The 20,198-nt window shown below is 52.6% G+C and overlaps 1 protein-coding gene across 15 annotated transcripts in view; it reads left to right on the forward strand.

Moving 5' to 3' along the window:
- The first annotated feature begins 980 nt into the window (after positions 1-980).
- The window catches only part of ZNF532 (zinc finger protein 532), a 118,399-nt gene continuing 99,181 nt past the window's right edge, over positions 981-20,198 (forward strand). The window contains exons 1-4 of one of the 15 annotated variants that reach the window (XM_062201739.1): positions 1,131-1,186; positions 1,702-1,832; positions 2,092-2,694; positions 2,826-2,893. In XM_062201739.1, the coding sequence (XP_062057723.1) occupies positions 2,681-2,694; positions 2,826-2,893 (82 nt within the window). In that variant the 5' untranslated portion in view covers positions 1,131-1,186; positions 1,702-1,832; positions 2,092-2,680. Of the gene's footprint in view, positions 1,187-1,655; positions 1,833-1,918; positions 2,695-2,783; positions 2,894-20,198 lie in introns of those variants that run through there. The other 14 variants (XM_062201738.1, XM_062201743.1, XM_062201740.1 and 11 more) reach the window with 14 other exon arrangements.

The raw sequence follows: 20,198 nt of genomic DNA on the forward strand, positions 1-20,198 counted from the left end.
TCTCCTTGCTAGAATTTAAAGATCCAGCTATTACATCTTGTTTACTCAATATCATTCCCCCATTAAAAAAAAAAAAAAGCCCTCCACGAACCGAACATGCCATGTTTCAATCTGGCCCCAGTGGCTTTTTCTCTGAAAGCAAACGTGTGTGTTTTTCACCAGGGCTTTCTCCCCACCCCAGGGGGTGTCTTCCATTCTTTTGTGGCTCGGTTTAAGGCGAAAAGGGCTCCAAGCCACTAACTACCCAGAGGAGAGCCCCTTCGTCCACCTCCGGGGAGAATTCCAGATTTCCTTTAGCTGGAGATAGCGTGTTCTCTTCTCACTTATTTGCCACCATTACGAGGACAACAAAACACCACCACCTTGGCTTCAAGATCCTGGCTCAGAGGCTCACGGTCTTTTGCAACCATCTTTGGCGAGGCCTTGCTTCCTTCCACTCGAGTAAGTTGCGGCTGGGGGCCGTGGCCAGGACCGGGTGCGAGTCCGCAGCGTCGTCTGCAGCCCAGCAGCCCTCCCTCCGTCCCCTCGCCACCACCAGCCCGCTCTGCTGCCCGGGGCGAAGCTGCGATCCGGCAGCCCCGTATGGGCGAGACTTGGCAGGGCTGCGGGGCGCCTCTCCGCAGCCGCCGGGCTCGGGGCTCCGGCGCCCGCCGGCTGCGGGGCTTCCCGCCGCCTCTCCCCGAGTCCTCCCTTCCCCCACCGGCCGCCCCCTCCCCCTCGCCCGCGCTCCCTTTTGTTCGCTCGCCGCCCGGGCCGAGCCGCCGCCGCCGCCGCCGCCGCCCCCGCCGCCGCCCGCACCCCCAGCGCTAGGCCCCGGCGTGGCGGGCCGGCCGCCGCCGCCGCCGCGCGGCCTAGAGCGCGGCGCCCGGGGAGGCGCGGGGCCCGGGCCGGGCGCACGGCGAGGCCGCGGCGGCGGCGGCGGCCGGGGAGCCGGGGGCCGGGCGGCGGCGGCGGCGGCGGCGGCGGCGAGGCCGCTCCACCGCACACGCACACACAGACCCCGGCGGCGGGAACGCAGATGACACGCCCGTAACATGGAAGCCGCCGCCGCCGCCGCCGCTCCGACGACAGCAGCAGCAGCCACAGCAGCAGCCCAGCCGGCGGCGCCGCGCTGAACAAAGGTCATCCGAGCTGCGGCCCGGACGCCCGGGCTTGACCGCTGCGAGGGCCAACCCCGGGCGAGGGGGTGGGTGCGCGCCTCCGGGGCTGGGGGCGGCCGGCGAGGGAGGGGCGCCGCGGGGGAGGCGGGGGCGCCGGGCCCTCGTGCCCAGCCCGGCGGCCCGGGCGAGCGCGTGAGGCGCAGGCCCCGTGGCCCGCCGGCGGCGGCCTGTCCCACCCTGGCCCTGGGGACGCCGGCCTTCGCCGCCGCCAGCGAGCCTGGGGGGCCCAGGGCGAGCCGGGCCCGGCTAGGCCCCGCGGGCCGGGCGCTCCGAGGAGGCCTGCGGGCCCCTGCCCCCCGCGCCCCGGCCCCAGACGGCCCCAGTTCCCTTCCCCGAGGTGAGGGGATGTGGGCTTCTCCCCCTCCCAGGTGCTTGAAAGAAGAGAAGGTTGGAGGAGGAGGAGGAGGAGACTGGGGGGGCTGCCGTGGTGGTGACAGGGCTGGGAGAGCGAGCAGAGGGACGGAAGGGAGGAGGGGGCTGGGTGGGGTGGGGGTGACAGGCGGAGAGGAGCCTGGTCACCAAGCCGGCACCACTCTGCTAGAGGCCAGGCCGGCTCCCGCAGCCGACGCATCCCGGGTGAGGAGACACACACAGCTTGCCTTCCGGGGGGCTCCCTGTCAGCCACACACACTGACACACACGTACACACAGATCTGAGCCGGGTTGTGGGAGGTAAGTGGGCGAGGGCGAGGAGGGGGCTGCAGGGGCGGGGGGTGGGCCCTGAGGGGCTCTGGGGTGCTGCTGAGGTGAGCCTGGGCTGGCCTGCGTGGGCGGTGGCGTGGAGGGCAGCGGGGGGGGACACACGACGACCTGCCCCGCCTCTGGGGGACCCGACAGGGAGAGGCCACCCCCAGCGAGGTCCCCCCTGGGCTGATGATTTTCAGGGACTTGTTGGCAACTCAGCGAGGGTTGCCATAGCTTTTTTATGTAGGGTGACCAGAACCGGCTGAAACTGGTTTGAGGCAGATCAGCTCCTGAACACAATGCAGTCACTGAGCTACTACAGTGGGATAGCAGCTTCCTCCCTTCATGGCAGCCAAAAGCAGAGCGCGTGCAGGAAGGTTCCATCCCAACACAGTATGTGAATGCACACTTAGACACCACACAGCACTGGTACGTGACTAATTTAGCCCTGAAAGACTGTGTAGAGAAGATGGAAAAAAAGGTGCAGGTTTGCAGGATCTGAGGTTACTTGGGCTTTTCCTGCCTTTTTTCTTGTGCTTAAGGGATGGACAAGGAGCTGAGATTTATGACCCTTATTAAAGAGAGAGAGAAAGAAAGGAGAAAAAAAAAAAATGTGTCTTGCCAGGGTGGGGACACTTGGTTTATGCAGTCTCTCTCGCCGTTCTGTGTTTTTAACAAAACCAAACCAAAATGAACTGGTGGGTTTGTGATGGTAGCTTGTGTGTTGCTGGAGAATGCTACTTTGCATGCCTTTCTTCTCTCGCAGGCTATGTTCTGTTTTGTGCTTTTTTCCTTTTAGAAGCTACTAAAGGGTGTTGGGGATACTTCTGACTATTATGAAGGCCAAAAGGTAACAGAATTGTTCTAGAAAATGAGCATAAATGCATTCCAGTGATGCTGTTAGCCATACATGCTGTCTCTCTCTTTTTTTCCTTGTAGGCCTGTTGACTGGGGCTGCTTTTAACCCTTTCATATTTGCAGAGAATGCAACCGGGTGACAGTAACTGAACACTGGTCCAAAGTCTTTCCAAAGGGTCAAGGTTCACAAGGTGAGATATGCTATTTTGAGCATGAATTTAAATATTTATTCGCAGAGCCATTCAGGCGCAGGCTAACAGTGGATTGGTACCCCGGAGAGAAAAATGGGGCTGAGAGTACAGAAGAAATACTCTTTATGTTAGCCAGGTTTAATGGGATTAGAGTGACTTTCTGGTGGCATTGCTAATCGAGGCAAAAATCTGAATGCCTTCATTAAGTAGTATGTGTCTGGGCTTCGGGCAGACTCGGGCCTGGGAAGCAGGAAGTTGGGAGAATGGTAGGCGTCAGGGCCTTGTGAGAATGTGCTTGCTGTTGTGCCTCGGACGGAAGCAGTACCCATGTAGCATTTTCCCTGGGACCGTGAGGCGGCGCGGGGCTGCCCGGCCACCTTTGCAGGATGTGAGGAGTCTCCAGGAGCCTTCGCCTTTTGTTCCTTTACCACCTTCCCTCTACCTTGCTCTCTCCCGCCGCCGTTCACCTGAAGTGGTGGAATGCCTTTTATTGATTTTGGGGGCCGCTGACGGTGAGTTGGCCATTGGATTCTTTGTGGAATACTAATGTAGCACAGGAGGGAACCGGGCAGTCTGGCTTCGTGCATGAAAAAGGTGCCTGTTCCAGCCCAGAGCTTCCCTGTCTACCGGATGGTAGGGAATGCTTGGAGCCTGAAAGGATCGCAGTCAGATCTGAGCTGGCAGTTTGAGGCTTTGAGAGGAGAGAGGGGAGGCAGGCAGGCAGGAGTGGAGCACAGTGCAGAACAAAGGCTGCGAGAGCTTACCAGGGGAACACGAGAAACATTTTGCCTTGGGGTTCCTGGGGAAAAGAACTGCAACTTCCCCAAACAGGAAACCAGTAGCTCCAGAATCACATCCAATATGATCTCAGCAACAGATGAGCCGGTTGTGCCTTTCTACTGCTCTGGTACAAAGTACAGTCTAGAGGAGCCCAGAGGAGACAGGGTGGAAAAGAATTCCCCCTCCCCACTTGCTCAGTGGAATGCAGGCTTTTCAGAAATCTTAGGGCGGGCGGGCCGGCGTGCTGGCAGTGGGTGGGCCGGGGATCCGCCAGAAGGGTGTTAAGTATGTAAGGGTTTTATTGTTAAAGTGTTTTTCATGTGGCTGCAGAACATCATCCAGTGGGACAAAACTGGCAAAAGGGAAACAGGAGGGCATGTGGTTAGCTTGGAATACTTGACGTAGTATTTAATGGACGTAAACGTAGGCTCGGATGGGTATACCTGTAAAAAGCTTACACGATGGAACGAAATTCTTTACAAATCACTGTGCTGAAATTGGTTTTTCAATTCTGCCTCATTTTTGACTGCCAGAGGTGCTGCGTGTGACTGTGGCAGAAATATGCTTGCAAAGCAGATCCGAATCCATGTTGCATGATAGGCGGCGGCTGCTTCTCTGGTGCCAACTAAAACTCAGATGGCCAGCGTGATAAACCTGCATTAGCTTAATGCAGTACGCTGCGCAGTCATTTAGTCCTGCACTCCTGCCTTGCCAGAGTCAGTGGTTTTTATTTAACTCTGACAAGCCAGCCCCTCGCAATGACCGTTTCTTGAGACTTATGTTTAAAAAAAAACCTTTTTTAGGCATTGGATGCCTTGGAATGTTCTGGTTTACTCTCCTGGTGGCTGTCAGCTTTGTTATTCCCCCTCCCCCTCCCCGCTCCCCAGAAGTCTCCTGGAAATAGCAGCCGTTTTGCATGGAGGCCAGTCTTTCCAGCTGCAGATGCGGCCGAAGGCTGCCGAGCTGGTTCTCCAGGGCGGCAGGGCATGAGCTCATCTCGGACGGAGGTTTGTCTCAGGTGTTGATCTCATCTCCCGCTGAGGTCTAACAATGTGGCAGGCCCAGGTCTCCCGGGAGAGGGGAGAGGGGTTAGGGGAGAGGAGACAGGAGGTTGCTGGCGTTGGGAATGTGATGGGGGAGTAGGGAGAATAAGCTGGGGCAGGTTCCTTCTTGGGAGAGCCTGGGGGAACAGGGTGGCACCCACACTTGGGCGGGGCCCTGTGCCTGGCTCTTGCTGTCGCGGTGCTGTGTGCTGGCAGCCGCACCTGGAGCCTGGCGCCTGGTTGGGACCGCCTGCGGCAGCCTCGGTCTCCCAGGACAGGACGGCCTGCGGCCATCCCCTGGAGCAGGAATGCGTGGTTTTGGCGCAGGAGAGCACACTGGAAAGAAAGTGTAACTGGGTGTTGAACCCTTGCTTGTTTCTATCATTTGCCTATGCGGAGTCATTCTTTCCATGTGAAAGAGCATCGGACCCAGGGCTGTTAGAACTGAGCCTAGCCTGCCTCCACCCGCCTCAGCGCATTTTTAAGGAAGCTCTAGGGAGGAGGTAGCCAACACCAGGAGGATCTTCAGCTGTTCCCTCTGAGTAGGACCCTCCCCCTTGCTTCCTGCCTTGAAAAGCTTCCTTGGGCTGGGCTGCTTGGGCGTTCAGTCTGTTCTAAGTCACCTTTCCTCGTCCTTGGGACAACTGCGTCTGGCTGCGCAGCTGGAGCCGAGACTGCCTTGACACGGGCCAGGCCGCCAGAACCTGAAAGTACTGCAGAACAATTGGGGCTGCTCCTTCCCCCTTCCCCGAGCACCTCCTCCCACCCGGCACTTGGGCACTTGGGGACTAGAGCCATAGCAGCCACGGTCACCATTACAGAATTCCACACCTCTGTGTTAACTGTGTTTTACGGATGATCTTCAGCCAAGTCATGGTTAAAGAATTAACTAACCTTTTTATTTTTTATCTTACGTATCATAACGTTTACTCTACAATTTTTTGCTTTTTTTTCTTATTTTTATTTGAAAGGCAGAGAGAGAGAGAGAGCGAGCGAGCTTCCTTTGCTGGTTCACTCCTCAAGTGCCAGCAGCAGCCAGGGCTGGGCCAGGCTGAAGCTGGTAGCCCAGAACTCCAGCCAGGCTCCCATGTGGGTGGCAGGGACCCAAGCCCTAGAACTGTCATCTGCTGCCTCCCAGGATGTGCATTGGCAGGAAGCTGGATCAGAAGTGGAGTAGCTGGGACTCCTTACCAAGGCACTGTGGTCTGGCATGCAGGTGCCCCAATTGGTGGCTTGAGCTGCCACGTGGAAGCCCTGCCCTGGTTATGTGCCGGGCCTTGGATCTGGCACGCAGTTGACAGTTCTGTCTTGCCAGAAATATTCCTCTGTCCCTTGACAGCGGGGCTCTTCCCACCCTCCTCCTGGCAGACTTTGCTCTCTGTCCCTCTGGCTGGGTCCTGTCCAGAGTAGTCAGATGAATGGCCTCTTTCACTTGCAAAGTGCCTTTGAGCTTTCTGCCTATTGTGTGGAGTAGCCACACCTGGCTCTTTTTTTTTTTATTTTTATTTATTTTTTTTTTCTATCTACTGAGAGAGAGAGTGCGAGAGCAAGTGGGTGCGGCATGAGAGAGATCTCCTACCTGCTGGTCCACTCTCCAAGTGACTGTAATAGTCAGGGCTGGGCCAAGCAGGAGCTAGGAGCCTGGAATTCCGTCCTGGTGTCCTGTGTGGATGGCAGGGGTCAAGCACTCAAGGCACCATCCACTGCCTCCCAGGATGTATTTGCAGGAACCCGAGTCAGAAGTGGAGCAGCCAGGACTGGAACCAGCACTGACACAGGATGCTGGCATCGCGGGCAGCAGCCCCATCCACGTGGCTTCTTGTTGCAGAGTGGATCCCCCACCCCCAGGATGTACTGGTGCTCACTGTGCATCCGTTCACCGGCTGAAGGACGTGGGGTTTCTAGTTTTGGTGATTGTGAACGAAGCTGCAGTAGACATTTGTGTACAGGTTTGCACGTGAGCATAAGTAAATACTTAGCGTTGAGATGGCTGCATCCTGGGGTCCCCACCCAAGAATTAGAGTTTTGAGTGAGGATACACGGAGCTCAGCATAGCTCACAGGAAAGATCCAGCCCCGACAACAGCAGTTGAAACTTCCAGCGACAGAGGTGGCAGTGAACGTGGTCTGAAGACACACGCGATCGTGGTAATGGAAGGCTCCCTAATGGGATGACATGCTTTATAACCCTGAACTAATCGGAATTAGCCAAAAGTGGAAACAAAAAACTGCCGGGTGGTACAATGTCCCTTATTTCTCACAGCAGTTATTTTTAGCCTTCAAGAAACACTTGGCAGTTTAGTTTTTACATTTGTCCTCAGGTTCAATAAAACACCACACAATAATGAAATTGACGTTTGTGGAACGTGATACCTAAGATCTCTGTGGAAATCTTGGTGATGTGTAGACAACTTCTTAATTATGATTTGATTTATTGACTGCTGATATATTGGTGCTTTAATAAGATAGTCACCTTTTATATCTTTTAAGGAAGTGAAAATATTAATGCACTGTCAAAGCAATGAAGAAGGGAGATTTTTGAAGCAGTTTTTTTTTTCTTTTTTTAGGAATAGAATAGTTTGTTTTTCAAAAATTAATTTATTTGAAAGGCAGAGTTACAGAGAGAAGGGGTTCACTGGTTCACTCCCCAAATGGCTACAACAGCCAGGGCAGGGCCAGGCTGAAGCCAGGAGCCTGGAACTCCGCCTGGGTCTCCTGTGTGGGTAGCAGGGTCTCAAGCATTCAGATCATTTTTTGCTGCTGTTTTCCCAGATGCATTAGCAGAGAGCTGGATCAGAGACAGAGCAGTCAGGACTTGAACCGGTGCTCATATGGGAAGCCAGCATCACAGGCAGCAGCTTAATCTGCCGCGCCACAACCCTGGCCCCTAGGATAGAAGAGTTTCCAGGGTCGAGAAGAATAAATATGAGGAGTTGGGGCCGGTGCTGTGGCGTAGCTAGTAAAGCCACTGCCTGTAGTGCCGGTATCTCATATGGGTGCCGGCTCGTGTCCTGGCTACTCCATTTCTGATCCAGCTGTCTGTTATGGCCTGGGAAAGCAGTAGAAGTCCTTGGGCTCCTGCACCCGTGTGGGAGACCTGGAAAAAAGTCCTGGCTCCTGGCTTCGGATAGGCCCAGCTCCAGCCATTGCAGCCAGTTGGGGAATGAACCAGCAGATGGAAGACCTCTCTCTCTGCCTTTCATCTTTCTATGTAACTCTGACTTTCAAATAAATAAATCTTTCAAAAATAATATGAGGAGTTAATGGTGGGAGAGGGAGGAAAGCACAGGAAGTGGGAAGCTGTGTTCCTTTGGGGATCATTTTAGCCATTTCACCGACACTTGCCGAGTGCTGGCTCAGCACCAGGCATCGGGCTAGGCCTGGGAGTACAGCAGGGAAGGAAACTGGGGAGGAAAGGGAGGAAACCTACGGAAGCTGTGATGGGGGTGTGAATGGGCTGCCCGTTGTCAGGTGTCCTGGGGGAGCCGTTGAAGAAGTATCTTCTCCGTGGCCCGGGAAAGCCCAGCGAGAGTGGGTGAGGCGGAGCAGTGGGTGGCGACAGTTGGAGGTTGCTGGGCTGTGGGAGACATAGGAAATGCCACCAGCAGGCAGCCAGGCCCAGACGGATGACAGTCCCTCTGCGAGGTCCATGTGAGGAGGCAGAAAGAGTTGGCTGTCACTGCAAAGGTCCTGTGGCAGCATCATTGGGGTTGGGAGGGCAAATGAAGGGACCCTGGCAGAAGCCTGGGAGAGAAACTCCAGGGCTTCGAGTCTGGGTGCTGGCTGCTTTAGGGCCCAGGAGGAGCCTGACTGGCTTGGGGATGGAGAGGAGGAGGTGAGGTTGCCTGCAGGTGCAGTGTGAGGTCCTCTGGGGCCTGTCTGTTTCTGCCTTCCAGGTAGCAAATTCAGAAGGCAGAAGTGGGGCGGAAGGGCTTGCTCTGTGGAGCTCAGGTTTGGGTTCTGTTGCTTGCAGAGGTGTCCTTTGCCTGTGGGCTGTGACAGTCTGGAGTGTAGCAGGGCAAGTGAGGCTGGAGGTAGGGGTTACGAGTAATTCACATAGAACAGAGATGATAAACAAAAGGTGGAAAAGAGGTGGAGTTTGGGATCCCCTGAGATCGTAGCTTATGTGGTAAAAACCATAAACGGGGGGGCAGGGGGGGGTTGGAGGAGTGGCGGAGGAACTTAAGAATTTTGCATTGTTAAGAACATCGGAGGCCAAACTTGCAGAAGGTAGAAGATGGTGCCAGTAGCTGATCTCTGCAGTCGCTTGTGCTACTTCATTTAATGTTGAAACAGTGAGATGAGCTGTGTACTGCTGTCCCCGTGGTGCCCGCTGGAAACAGACAGAGACCCTGGCCACAGCCTCTGAACTCGCGAATGGTGATGAAGGCATCTCATATGGTCACCAGTCCTGGCTTCTCCACTTCCGATCCAGCTCCCTGCTAACGCACCTGGGAAAAGGAGTAGAGGATTGCCCAAGAGCTTTGGCACTGCCACCCGTGTAGACCAGGGTGAAGCTCCTGGCTCCTGACTTTTTGGCCTGGCCCAGCCCTGGTAGTTTCATCTATTTGGGGAGTGAACCAACAATAAAAGATGCTCCCCCATAACTCTGCCTTTCAAATAAATCAAGTAAATCTTAAGAAAAAAAAAAAAAAAGAAAATTAAGGAGAAAAAGTAAATCGAAAGTGGTGCTGAGAAAAATTCAACAGTAAATAAACTAAATAAAGCTAAATAAATAATCCAACAGTAAATTAGGTAAATAAAATAAATAGTTTAAAGAATTCTTTGAATCAGCTACAGGCAGGAAGTTCTACATTCTGGCTGTTTCAGAACAAGGGTGGAGAGCAAATTCTGTGTAATCTAAATCTAGAGACCAAAATAAGTGACTTTTAGACAAGTGCAGAGTGGGTCTGTTTGCTATCACACATACTCCCTGCCAAGGATCCTGTCTGGCTGATGGTCTTTAGGGCCTGAAAATGCAGATTTTTGTCTTTGGTTTCCCATCAGTTATTACAACTTTACGTAATTAGGACTTCAGGCATTTTAAGCAATCCGTACAGGCTGAAAGATAACGATCAGGGCATTGGAGTCATAAACTGTTTACTCAACATCTGCTTTTTCTTTCTGGGACAAAAACTCCGCCTTCCAAAGGCTGATTGTTGAGACTAGTAATGGGTATTGGTTTTATAATTTTTTTCTTTGAAGGACAAATTCTTTGTAGGGATCTGAGTAGGGAGAGTTGGATTGTTGAACAACTTCATAGGTTAGAAAATTCAAAGCCCTCTGTTGTAAAGGATCACAGCTAGACATATCCAGATATTTATAACTATCTCTGCATTTCACAAGGAGCCCAAACAGGGGCCTGGTCATCAGGTAGTTAATAGTGGATTTGGAACAAGAACCCAGCTCTGGGCTTCTAGGCCCAGACTGCTTCCATCAGTTCCTCCTCTCCACCTTCCAAAATTTATCGTATGTATTATGATGGTATATAATTCAGCTCATGTTGATTTTTTTATTTTGTTTTGGAAGATCTTATTTATTTGAGAGAAAGAGTTATACACAGAGAGGGAGAAACAGTCTTCCATCTGCTGGTTCACTCCTCAGATGGCCACAACAGCTGGAGCTGAGCCCATCCAAAGTCAGAAGCCAAGAGCTTCTTCCGTGTTTCCCACAAGTGTGCAGGAGCCCAAGTGCTTGGGCCATCTTTCACTGCTTTCCCAGGCCATAGCAGAAAGCTGGATTGGAAGAGGGGCAGCCGGGACTCAAACTGGTGCCCATATGGGATGCTGGCGCAGCAGGAGGAAGCTTAGCCTATTGAGCCACAGAGCCGGCCCCTTCAGCTCACATTTATAATCACTGTACGCTGTGAACATGAAACATAAGTCAATCAAATCAAGCCTACATGGGTACTCACTGATAGGATTATCTTTGGCAGTTTTGCTGATTTAACATTAGAATAGGAGAGAGAGGTGGTTTGAGAATTGATGATGCTTAGTGGTCCGGTTAAGCCTGGGTGGTAAACTCTTGGAGATTTTTGGTTGTTTTTGCCAAGTTCTGGATGATGTAAACCTGTTTGCCCAACCCTCAGTGGTAGATGGAAACCTGTGTTCTGCCACTTAACTTGCTGTGGGAGCTTGGGCAAGCTGCTGAAATTCCAAAGCATATTTGTGTGTTGTTTCAAGTGCTTCAGACCCAGAATTCTGTTTTATTCTGTCTGGGACAGTGTTGTGTCTCCTGTCCTGCCTACCTCATTTACAGGTGCATATTTGTTTTCCACTTGAAGACACAAAAACACATCTGTCTCCTGTCTGTCTGTAGGGCCACATTAACACTTGCCCTGCATCTGGTTAGAAGTGAGTGAAATGTAGGCAGGACTACTTGGCTCTACTTTCATTTGTACTTGGAGAACCTTGTCTGGATTTTGTAGTCATAATCTTGTGCTTTGACTCTGCCTCTGGGAGAATTCAGCCCAGTTAGTGAATAGCTGTACCTTAGGTTATCTGTGTATTGGTGTTCACTGAGGTTTAAACTGAGGCAGGCAGTGTGTGGCCCGCAGGCCGTTTAAGGCCCTCGAAATCATTTGGGTTGGACCGTAGGCAAGACTCTAAATTCATTAAATCTATAGCAGGCTAATTTTTAAGTTGAGGATTTTGTGTGGCCTGCGAATGATGTTATAAATAGAATATCCAAATGGCCCTTGGCAGAAAAAAGGTTCCCCACCTCGGGTTCCAAACAGAATAGACATGACTGTGACTGGGGTTAGCAAAGTGCCTGTGTTCTGTGCTCTGCCTTTGACCCTGTGCTTCCTGCATCTGCAGGACAGTGCCTGCATGCCGGGCCGGGGGAGATGCGGGGTGGAGTGGAGACGGCGTCCAAGGACCCATGGGAAGTTCTTTAATGTCTGGAGTGGCTCTGTCCAGAAGGGTGGCCAATAGCTACCGTATGGTTGGCCACTGACCAATTGAAGTGTGACTAGTTCTAGTTGAGATTTGTTAGAAGATGCATGCGATATGTTGTTGATCATTTTAAAAAAAATTTTAATTAAAATTTATATCGCCTGCTGTTTTCATTCCTCTTCTTTTGAAATGTGACTGCCTCAATATTTAAAACTGTATACCCGGCTTTCATTATGTTTGTTGGACAGTGGTGGCCTAGAATGTTGGCTGGATGTCTAAATAGAGCGATGCAGTTCTCCAGTGCCCCGAGTGTTCATGTTTGTTGATGTCAGTGAGTCCTTCTCTCATTCCTTTGTTAGAGCAACTCACCCTTGGCTGAGCCAGACTCTCTTCCAGGAGTTCCTGATTCTTCTCTGGAACCCGGGGCCAGACAGCCATGCAAGGCTGGTGGAGGGAACCATGAGTGCTGCAGGTTGCCTGTGGTAGATGCCTTTCTCTGGATGTCCTCTGTACACTGTAATTAGCCTCACTGAGAGAGAGGTTGTGGTGACTGATGAGGGCCCAGTGGCTTAGAAATTCTTCCCTGTAGCCGGCGCCGCGGCTCAATAGGCTAATCCTCTGCCTAGCGGCGCCGGCACACCGGGTTCTAATCCCGGTCGGGGCGCCAGATTCTGTCCCGGTTGCCCCTCTTCCAGGCCAGCTCTCTGCTGTGGCCCGGGAGTGCAGTGGAGGATGGCCCAAGTACTTGGGCCCTGCACCCCATGGGAGACCAGGAGAAGCACCTGGCTCCTGCCATTGGATCAGTGCGGTGCGCCGGCTGCAGCGCGCCAGCTGCAGCGCGCTGGCCGCGGCGGCCATTGGAGGGTGAACCAACGGCAAAGGAAGACCTTTCTCTCTGTCTCTCTGTCTGTCTCTCTCACTGTCCACTCTGCCTGTCAAAAATTAAAAAAAAAAAAAAAGAAATTCTTCCCCGTGCCACTGCTTCTGCCCACCTTTTCCCCTCTGAAAGCTGCTCTTTGCTGCTGGTATCCTGGACCAGTCACCCCAAGAAGTCTGGGGTGCCCTTGGTGTCTAGACAGCAGTTCTCACAATTTAGTTTATGGGGAACATCCGGGGATCTTGAAAAAGTCTGTATCCCTAGCTGGCTTCTGGGTGATGCCGACACTGCTGGGCCATGGACCACTCTTTGAGTAGCAAGGGTCTCAACTTTTGCCCTTGATCTTCGACCTGCTGCCTCTCTGCTTTCAGGTCCGTGTTGTTTTCTCCCAGCCTTGCCTGGCTTCGCAGGGACTGGCCTCTGACTTGGCCTGTGATGCCAGCAACAAGCACAGGTAGGGTCAGAATGGAGTTTCTTGGTCTTAGGTGCCCATTTCTGGCATAAACACTGATTTCCAGGTACACTGGATCTGATTGGATTCTTGGTATATTCCACTTCTTGCATTACTTCAACTTTGATGTCTTGATCTCTTCCACCTCCAGATACTAATAGTCCATGACAGAAAATAATTAATATTTTTGGAAATTATTTATTTGAAAGTCAGAGAGACAGTGAAAGACAGAGATGGACAGGAATTTCCCGTCTGCTGGTTCACTCCTCAAATGTCTTATGATGGCCAGGGCTGGACCAGATGGAAAACAGGGGCCCAGAACTCCATCTGAGTCTCCCATGGGGTGGGTGGGGTGTGGGTGGCAGGGGCCCAACTACTGGAGCCTTCAGCCGCTTCCTCCCAGGTGTGTACTAGCAGGAAGCTGGAACGGAGAGCAGAGTTGAGACGCAAACCCATATGCTTGGATCTGGGACGTGGGCATCCCAAGCAGAATATTAAAAAAAAATTTTTTTTAAAGATTTTATTTATTTATTTGAGAGGTAGAGGTACAGACAGAGGGAGAGACAGAAAGGTTTTCCATCTGCTGGTTCACTCCCCAAATGGCTGCTACGGCCAGAGTTGGGCCAATCTGAAGTCAGGAGCCAGGAGCTTCTTCTGGGTCCCCCACATGGAGGATGCAGGGGCCCAAGGACCTGGGCCATTTTCCACTGCTTTCCCAGGCCGTAGCAGAGAGCTGGATCGGAAGAGAAGCAGCCGCGACAGGAACTGGCGCCCATATGGGATGCCGGTGCTGCAGGCAGAGGCTTAGCCTGCTATGCCACAGCGCTGGTCCCGCCAAGCAGAATCCTAACTGCTGTACTGCACGCCTGCCCGAGTGATTTTAGTATTAGATTAGATCCAGCGGATGAGTGGCAGGAGCCCCTGTGAGAGTGCCCTGTCATCAATACTGTCACTCCTTCACCAGCACAGGAATTAGTGGCAGTGTCTGGTTTCGGGATTCAGTTCCCGTAAGGTGGGGCCTCAGAACTGCGAGCCTGCCCCGTATTCTGCTCCCACGCCGGGCGAGGAATGGAGGTGACTTCTGACTTCAGCGCCAGCTCGTGAGCAGTGCTGGGAAGTGGCCGTTCTCACCACTGCTTCTCCAGCACACAGGGAGGGCAGCCGCCACCGAGTTCCTGGGCCGAGCCAAGCTGTTCAGGTTGGCCTGGGGCTGGGCCGAACTAGGAAGTGGGAAGGCGTGGGTATCGTGTGTGCTTGAACCACGAGAGGTGCTGGAAGACTTTAGTGAGGTTCCTTCCTCTGGAAAGGCACTTGGATTAAATCAGCGATAACAATACAGTGGCATCTGGTAGTGACTAATGTAGCTTTCCCATCTCTGCAAGAAAGCTGTTCCCACAGAAAACGTGGTTGAATTCTTCTCCTACCCTCTCTCTCTCTCTCTCTTTTTTTTTTTTTTTGCTTTTTATTTATTTTTCATTTTGTTTGAAGGCAAAGGGTCAGATCTCCCATCTGCTGGTTCACTCACCCAGATGCCTACAACAGCCAGGGCTGGGATCAGGCCGAAGCCAGGAGCCTGACCTCCATCCCGGTGTCCCACATGGGTGGCAGGCACCCAAGCACCTGAGCCGTCACTTGCTGCCTCCCAGAGTGCACAGCAGCAGGAAGTTGCTGTTGGGAGTGGAGCCCAGGCACTCTGATATGGGAGGCAGGCGTCCCAAAAGGTAGCTTGCGGGGCCACCGAATGCCCGCCTGCTTGGTGGAGTTTTAGAACCGCCCCCTGAGAATTCTGGGAAACGGGAAGCTGGCACAGTGGATGTGCTGTATCACTCACTGAATCTCAGCTCCCTGTTGCGTACAGAATCCGGTGTGCCTGGCGTGGCAGGAGTCTGCTGGGGGCCTGTGAGTGTGGCTTCTGTGGAGTCAGGTTGCTGGAAGGGGAAGGGAGTGGGTTTCGAGGACTAGGAACACAGCTGGATGTTCGGACAGGCAAGGCCGTCGGGCCAGCCCTGGAGGAAGGAAGTGCATCCGTGGGGCTTAATGGGAGTGGAGGGCAAGTTCAGAATGCAGCAAGCGGAAGGCTCGCCAGGACATGCCGAGTGTCAGGGTAAGCCAGGAGTCAGCAGGCAGGTAGACCTGTGAGAGCAAGAGTAAAATAAACACACGGGCAGGAGACTGGCAGGAATGAAGAGCCACGAGGATGCAAAACAGGTTAGTGTGTGAGCGCACCAGGGCAGGAATCAGGGCATCTGAGGGGGAGAGGCCCCATCAGTGATGGGGCAGCGAGAGGAAAGGTGAATGGGTGAGGACAGTGAGCAGCCAGAGCCCCGACAGCTGGTGGGTGAGTCAGGGCCAGCCTGGCCTGACGTCCATCCTGTGCGTTGGGGACTGCGGACCTCTGCTTGCCCGGGTGGCTGAGGCGAGGTGTAGCGTGGAGGCAAGATTCACGTGGGAAGGCACTGGAGGACTACACTGTTGGGGTTCGTGTGGGGTAAAGAAGACACAGTCAAGACCCAGCTGCTCAAGCTGTCACAGTAGGGAGCAGATGACTAGCTTAAGATGCACGTGTTCCACGTTGGACACCTGGGTTTCAAACCTCTCCCCAGCTTCTTGCTAATGTGCACCCTGGAAGGCAGTGCTGATGGCTCACTTGATTGGGTTCCTACAACACAAGTGGGAGACCTGGATCGCTTTCCCAGCTCCCAGCGTTGGGCCAGCTGTGGCTGTTTTAGGCAGCTGGGGAGTGAACCGGTGGGTGGCACTTCTCTGCCTCCCAAATAAATAAATAAAATTAAAAAAAAAAAAGCTGTCATCATAAAAAAGGGAGCTTGTGTCTTACACACACGGGTAGCAGCTGCCAGGAAGACTTGACACCAGAAACTGAGATGTCGGCTTGCTCTGCATTCTTCTCAGGCCATGCATGTCCTGGTTTGTTGCTTTGTGCCTTGACCTTGGTAGAATTTGTCCTCCTCCTATGCACGTGGCCCAGGATGGCTGCCCCACGTGTTTCCATGTCCTCATCTAAAATGCTGTGGGTGTCACCTCTTCCTCAGCCCTACTTAGAGTTCTCAAGCGAGCAATCTGATAGGTCCTGCTCTCATCAGCTGTGGCTTGGAGGGGAGGGTTACGCTCAACCTCCAGAGGGTCATGGTGGTTTTCTGTGCAGATCACTCGTGGGTTCAGGAACTGCCTATGGAAGGATCCGCCACGGTAGGAACCATATAGAGAGGCAGATGCAGGGCGAAGGTAGCCGTCTCCTGTGTCTCGTCAAGCTGTTCAACATTTTAAAATGCAGTGCTTTCCAGAGAAAGTCATTGTCAGAGCCAGATCTGGTGGCTGCTTTCATTCAGACATTGGCAAAACGCATTCAGTGGCTGAGTGAAGTCAATGAGAAGTAAGCTACATTTGTTTATTAAGTTTTAACAACCTGGAGGCAGAAAAGACATTGAGAGTGGGGACTGCCTTTTTGTGTGAGACATGCGCTTGATAATAAGTACGAATGACATCGCTGGCCAACTGTTGATTTTTTTCAGTGGTAGGAGAGGGTGTTCCTTCGTTCATGCTGTCTTTCATCTGTTCTCCCGGTAGCCTGGAGCTCAGGGTTCTTACATGATTATACTGTTCTGAGCTTGTGGTTTGTAGCTTTGCTTTAATCCATTACTGCATTGCCAGAAATTAGCTACCCAGAAATGAACTGACTTTGTGTTCTTAATTTTTAAAAAAGATTTATGTACTTTTTTGAAAGGCGGAGTTTCACAGAGAGGGAGAGACAGACAGGTCTTCTATACGTTGGTTCGCTGCCCAAGACTGTGATGGCTGGGGCTGAGCCCGGCTGAAGCCAGTAGCCAGGAGCTCCACAATGGTTTTCCATGTGAGTGGCAGGGGTCCAAGCACTCTGCCATCTTCTGTTGCCTTTCCAGGTACATTAATAGAAAGCTGGATCATAAGTGGAGTGGCTGGGACTTGAACCAGTGCTCATACGAGGTACCAGCTTAACCCGCTATGCCACAACAGCCCCAGTGTCCTTAATTTTTGACACTGTTTTCTGACACACTCACTTGGATTTTAGGGGCAAAGGTGGGAAGAAGAATAGAAAAGAGGGAAGGATTGAATTTGAGTAGAGGATGTTAAAACAGGTAAGTTGTATTGGAATTGTCAAATAAAAAGAGAGGGATAGGGTTTTTTGACCACAAAAGGGAGCTCAGTGGCTGGCGTGAGAAGGAGACCTGGGCCGAAGCGCTGAGCATGGCTCTCTGCCCGGATGGACGGGCTTTGCTCCGAAATGGTGAGATGCAGGGGTGTAAGGGACCCTTGAAGGGTGACTGGAGGGCGACACTTGGTCTTCCCTAAAAGTGCAGCTACGGAAGCTCTTTCTTTAGCCATTTTTGACTTCTGAATAGCTCAGCTTCACAGCAACCCTGAGAAGTCATTCGTTTTAGCCTTCTTTTTTTTTTTTTTTTTAAGATTTATTTATTTGAAAGCCAGGGTTACAGAGAGGGGAGAGAGAGAAATCTTCCATCTGCTGGTTTGCTCTCTAGAAGGCTGCAATATCAGGGCTGGGCCAGCCTGAAACCAGGAGCCAGGAGCTTCTGGGTCTCCTATGTGGGTGGCAGAGGCCCAAGCACTTGGACCATCTTACTCTGCTTTACCCAGGCCACTAGCGGGGAGATGGATTGGAAGTGGAGCAGCCTGCGCAGGAACCAGTGCCCAGATGGGGTCTGGCATTGTAGGTGGCAGCTGTATTTGCTGTACCACAGTTCCAGCCCCTGTTGTCTCATTTAACTCCCAAGGAACTTGAGGCTTGGAAAAGTGAACTCACACACCAAGGCCAGGTTGGAGCTGGTGTTCATAGCCTGGTCTTTCTGACCCCAAAGGCTAGGCATTTTATCATTCTTCAGTACAGTAGCCAAGGTGTAGGAGTTCTTTTGAAAGTGAATCTGGGCTGGCGCCGCGGCTCACTAGGCTAATCCGCCACCTGCGGCGTTAACACATGGGGTTCTAGTCCCGGTTGGGGCGCCAGATTCTGTCACGGTTGCTCCTCTTCCATTCCAGCTCTCTGCTGTGGCCCAGGAAGGCAGTGGAGGATGGCCCAAGGACTTGCACCCGCAAGGGAGACCAGGAGAAGCACCTGCCTCCTGGCTTCAGATCAGCACGATGCACCGGCTGCAGCGCGCTGGCTGCAGCGCACCGGCCGCAGCGGCCATTGGGGGGTGAACCAATGGAAAAAGGAAGACCTTTCTCTCTGTCTGTCTCTCTCACTGTCCACTCTGCCTGTCAAAAAAAAAAAAAAAGTTAAAATGTTGGGTCTGGCACCATGGCGTAGTGAGTAAAGCCCCTGCCTGCGTTGCCGGCATCCCATATGGATACCAGTTCAAGTCCCAGCTGCTCTACTTTTTTTTTTTTTTTTTAAAGATGTATTTATTTGAAAGACAGAGTTACAGAAAGGCAGAGGCAGAGAGAGAGGTCTTCAATCTGTTGGTTCACTCCCCTATGGCCATAGCAGCTGGAGCCGGGCTGATCTGAAGCCAGGAGCAAGAGCTTCTTCCAGGTCTCCCATGGGGATGCAGGAGCCCAAGTACTTGGGCCATCTTCTGCTGATTTCCCACACCATAGCAGAGAGCTGGATTGGAAGTGGAGCAGCTGGGACTCGAACCAGCACCCGTGTGGGATGCCGGCACTGCATGCACTGGCTTTACCTGCTATGCCATAGTGCTGGCCCGTTGGCTGCTCCATTTCTGGTCCAGCTTCCTGCTAATGCACCTGGGAAAGCAGTGGAGGATGGCTCAAGTGCTTGGGCCTCTGCATGTGCATGGGAGACCTGGAAGAATCTCCTGGCTTCTGGCTTCTGGTTTTGGATCGATGCAACTCTGGCTGTTGCGGCCATTTGGGGAATGAACCAGTGAATGGAAGATCGATCAGTCTTTCTCTCTCTTTCTTTCTGCCTCTCCTCTGTAACTCTTTCAAATAAATTAATGAATATTAAAATCAATTAATATTTAAATTTATAGATATTAAAGTGCTCTGTTTACTTAAAATCACAGAACCATTGTGTTAGGTGTGTAGTATTAGTTCTGTAAATGCTGGTAGCAGTGCTGGACTGAGACACTGCAGGGAGACAGTTTGGCTGGGGGCTGGGGGAATTCTTCAAGCCCAATGTCAGGGGTCTCATGGGTACTAGTGTGCACTGAGGCCTCTCGTTGCAGCATTGTTGAGAGTATGTGTGTTTGGGGTCGCTCAAAGGTACATATGTGGCAAAAGGCAAGTCTGTCTTAAACAGTGTGACACTTGATGAAATAATAACTAGACTTCAGTGGTTTTGATTTAGGTGATAGAATTTTTAACATGTCCTGTTCCTCTGTGGGGTGTTGTTGATTCCGGTTGGAGTTTCAGGTTGGGCTGTGACATCTTTGGTTACACCGGGCTCTAGTTGCAGATCACTGGGGGTCAGAGAAGTCTGTGCTGCTGGAAAGGCCTTGCTGGGTGGCTTGCCTGCCAGGGCACTTGCCTTGAGGATGCTCTGGCCGTGTCCAGGTAGTCGTGCTACTGCCTGTTTGGGAGTATCAGCCTTGTGGCTTCTTTTGTGCTGAGCGCTGTCACTGGGCCTGTTTCGATATCACAGTAACGCATGGTGAGCACATGTTTAGTAAGCAGCTGCCTGGATTGTCTTGTTGAATCCTCGCAGTGACTTGGAGAGGTAGCTCTTTTTTTTTTTCTTTTTTACTTATTTATTTATTTTTAATTTATTTGACAGATAGAGTTATAGACAGAGAGAGAGACAGAGAGAAAGGTTCACTCTCCAAGTGGCCGCTATGGCCGGCGCTGCGCCGATCTGAAGCCTGGTCTCCCATGCGGGTGCTGGGCCCAAGCACTTGGGCCATCCTCTACTGCACTCCCGGGCCACAGCAGAGAGCTGGACTGAAAGAGGAGCAACCGGGACTAGAACCCGGCGCCACATGGAGGATTAACCAAGTGAGCCACGGCGCTGGCCCCGAGGTAGCTCTTCTTTTTTTTTTTTTTTTGACAGGCAGAGTGGACAGTGAGAGACAGAGAGAAAGGTCTTCCTTTTTGCCATTGGTTCACCCTCCAATGGCCACTGCGGCCAGCGCATCGTGCTGATCCGAAGCCAGGAGCCAGGTGCTTCTCCCAGTCTCTCATGCGGGTGCAGGGCCCAAGGACTTGGGCCATCCTCCACAACCGGGACAGAATCCGGCGCCCCAACCGGGACTAGAACCCGGTGTGCTGGCGCCGCAAGTCAGAGGATT

The sequence above is a fragment of the Lepus europaeus genome, chromosome 9 (genome assembly GCF_033115175.1).
Source record: "Lepus europaeus isolate LE1 chromosome 9, mLepTim1.pri, whole genome shotgun sequence".
Classification (NCBI taxonomy): Eukaryota; Metazoa; Chordata; class Mammalia; order Lagomorpha; family Leporidae; genus Lepus; species Lepus europaeus.